The sequence below is a fragment of the Apteryx rowi genome, unplaced genomic scaffold (assembly GCF_003343035.1).
Source record: "Apteryx rowi isolate R43461 unplaced genomic scaffold, aptRow1 scaffold_2161, whole genome shotgun sequence".
Lineage (NCBI taxonomy): Eukaryota > Metazoa > Chordata > Aves > Apterygiformes > Apterygidae > Apteryx > Apteryx rowi.
Window position 1 is genome coordinate 3,534 of NW_020448488.1, and position 1,322 is coordinate 4,855.

The 1,322-nt window shown below is 65.4% G+C and overlaps 1 protein-coding gene across 1 annotated transcript in view; it reads left to right on the forward strand.

The window, feature by feature from the left end:
• Positions 1-5: 5 nt before the first annotated feature.
• Positions 6-1,322, forward strand: part of THOC6 (THO complex 6) — a gene marked incomplete at its 5' end in the record, with an annotated part of 2,819 nt that continues 1,502 nt past the window's right edge. Inside the window, 3 exons of the mRNA XM_026064427.1 lie at positions 6-102; positions 970-1,019; positions 1,112-1,198. Coding sequence (XP_025920212.1) covers positions 6-102; positions 970-1,019; positions 1,112-1,198 — 234 coding nt within the window. The remainder of the gene's footprint in view (positions 103-969; positions 1,020-1,111; positions 1,199-1,322) is intronic.

The following is a 1,322-nucleotide window of genomic DNA, read 5'->3' on the forward strand; positions in this document are numbered from 1 at the left end:
ACGAGCTGCGCGGGCACCGGGACTACGTGCACTGCCTGGCGCTGCGCGACCAGCTGCACCAGTGCCTGTCGGGCGGCGAGGACGGCACCGTGCGCCTCTGGGGTGAGCGTCCCACCGCCTGCGGCCGTGTGTCCGTGTGTCCGTGTGCACGTCCTTGCGTGCGTCTGTGCGTCCCCGTGTATGTCCCTGTGCGCGCCCGCTTGGCCATGCGTGTCCGTGTGCGTGTCTGTGCGTGTCCGTGTGGGTGTGCACATCCGTGTGTCTGTGCGGGTCCGTGTCCTTGGGTCTAGGCGCCTGTGCGTGTCTGTGTGTCTGTATATATCTGTGCATCCACATGTGTGGTCACAGCCGTGTCCACGTTCATCTTTGTCCCTGTGTCTGTGTGCATCCGCATGTCCACGTCTGTCCGTGTGCATCCGTGTCCTTGGGTCTACGTGCACGTGCACGTCTGTGCGTGTCCGTATACATCTGTGCATCTGTGTGCGTGTCCGTGTCCGTATGCATGTTGGTATGTGTCCATGTTCGTTCGTGTTCCTGCATCTGTGTGCATCTGCATGTCCGTGTGTGTCCGTGTGCATCCGTGCATCCGTGCGCACATCCCCGTGTCCGCATGTGTGTCCATGCATGTCTGCGTACGTGTCTCTGTGCACGTCTGCGTGGCCGCGTGTGTCCGTCTGTCTGTGCACGTCCATGCGTATCCGTGTGCATCCGTGCGTGTCTGTGTGCATTCATGTGTTCATGTGCGCCCGTGTACCGACGTGTGTCCGTGTGCATGTCCGTGTCAGCGTGCGTCTGTGTGTCCGTGTGCATCTGTGTGTCTGTGTCTGGGTGTGTCCATGTGCGTTCATGTGTCTGTGTCTGTTTGTCCGTGTGCGTCCGTGTGTCCATGTGCATCCCTGTATGTGTCCACGTGTGTCTGCGTCCGCGTGTCCGTGCGTCCCGCGCTCCCCTCACCCCTCTCCCCCCCAGATCTCCGCACGGGAGCGCAGGTGCAGGTCATCGAGGTGCACAAGTACGAGGTGAGCGCGGAGGGGGGGGGCACCGTGTCCGGGGGGGCCCAGGCGTCCGGGGCCCTCCTGACCCCCCCATCGCATCCCATCCCCCCCCTCAGGAGTGCAGCCGGCCCCAGAACGGGAAGTGGATCCGGTGCCTGGCCACGGACTCGGACTGGATGGTGAGCGGGGCCGGGGGGGCGGCAGTGTAGGACTGGGGGGGGGTTGCGGGGCTTGGGGGGGGTTGTGGGGCCAGGGGGGCAGTGTGGGGCCGGTGGGGGCCCCCCCGCCTGCCCAGCGCCCCCCCTAACGGCCCCCGGCGCCCCCCAG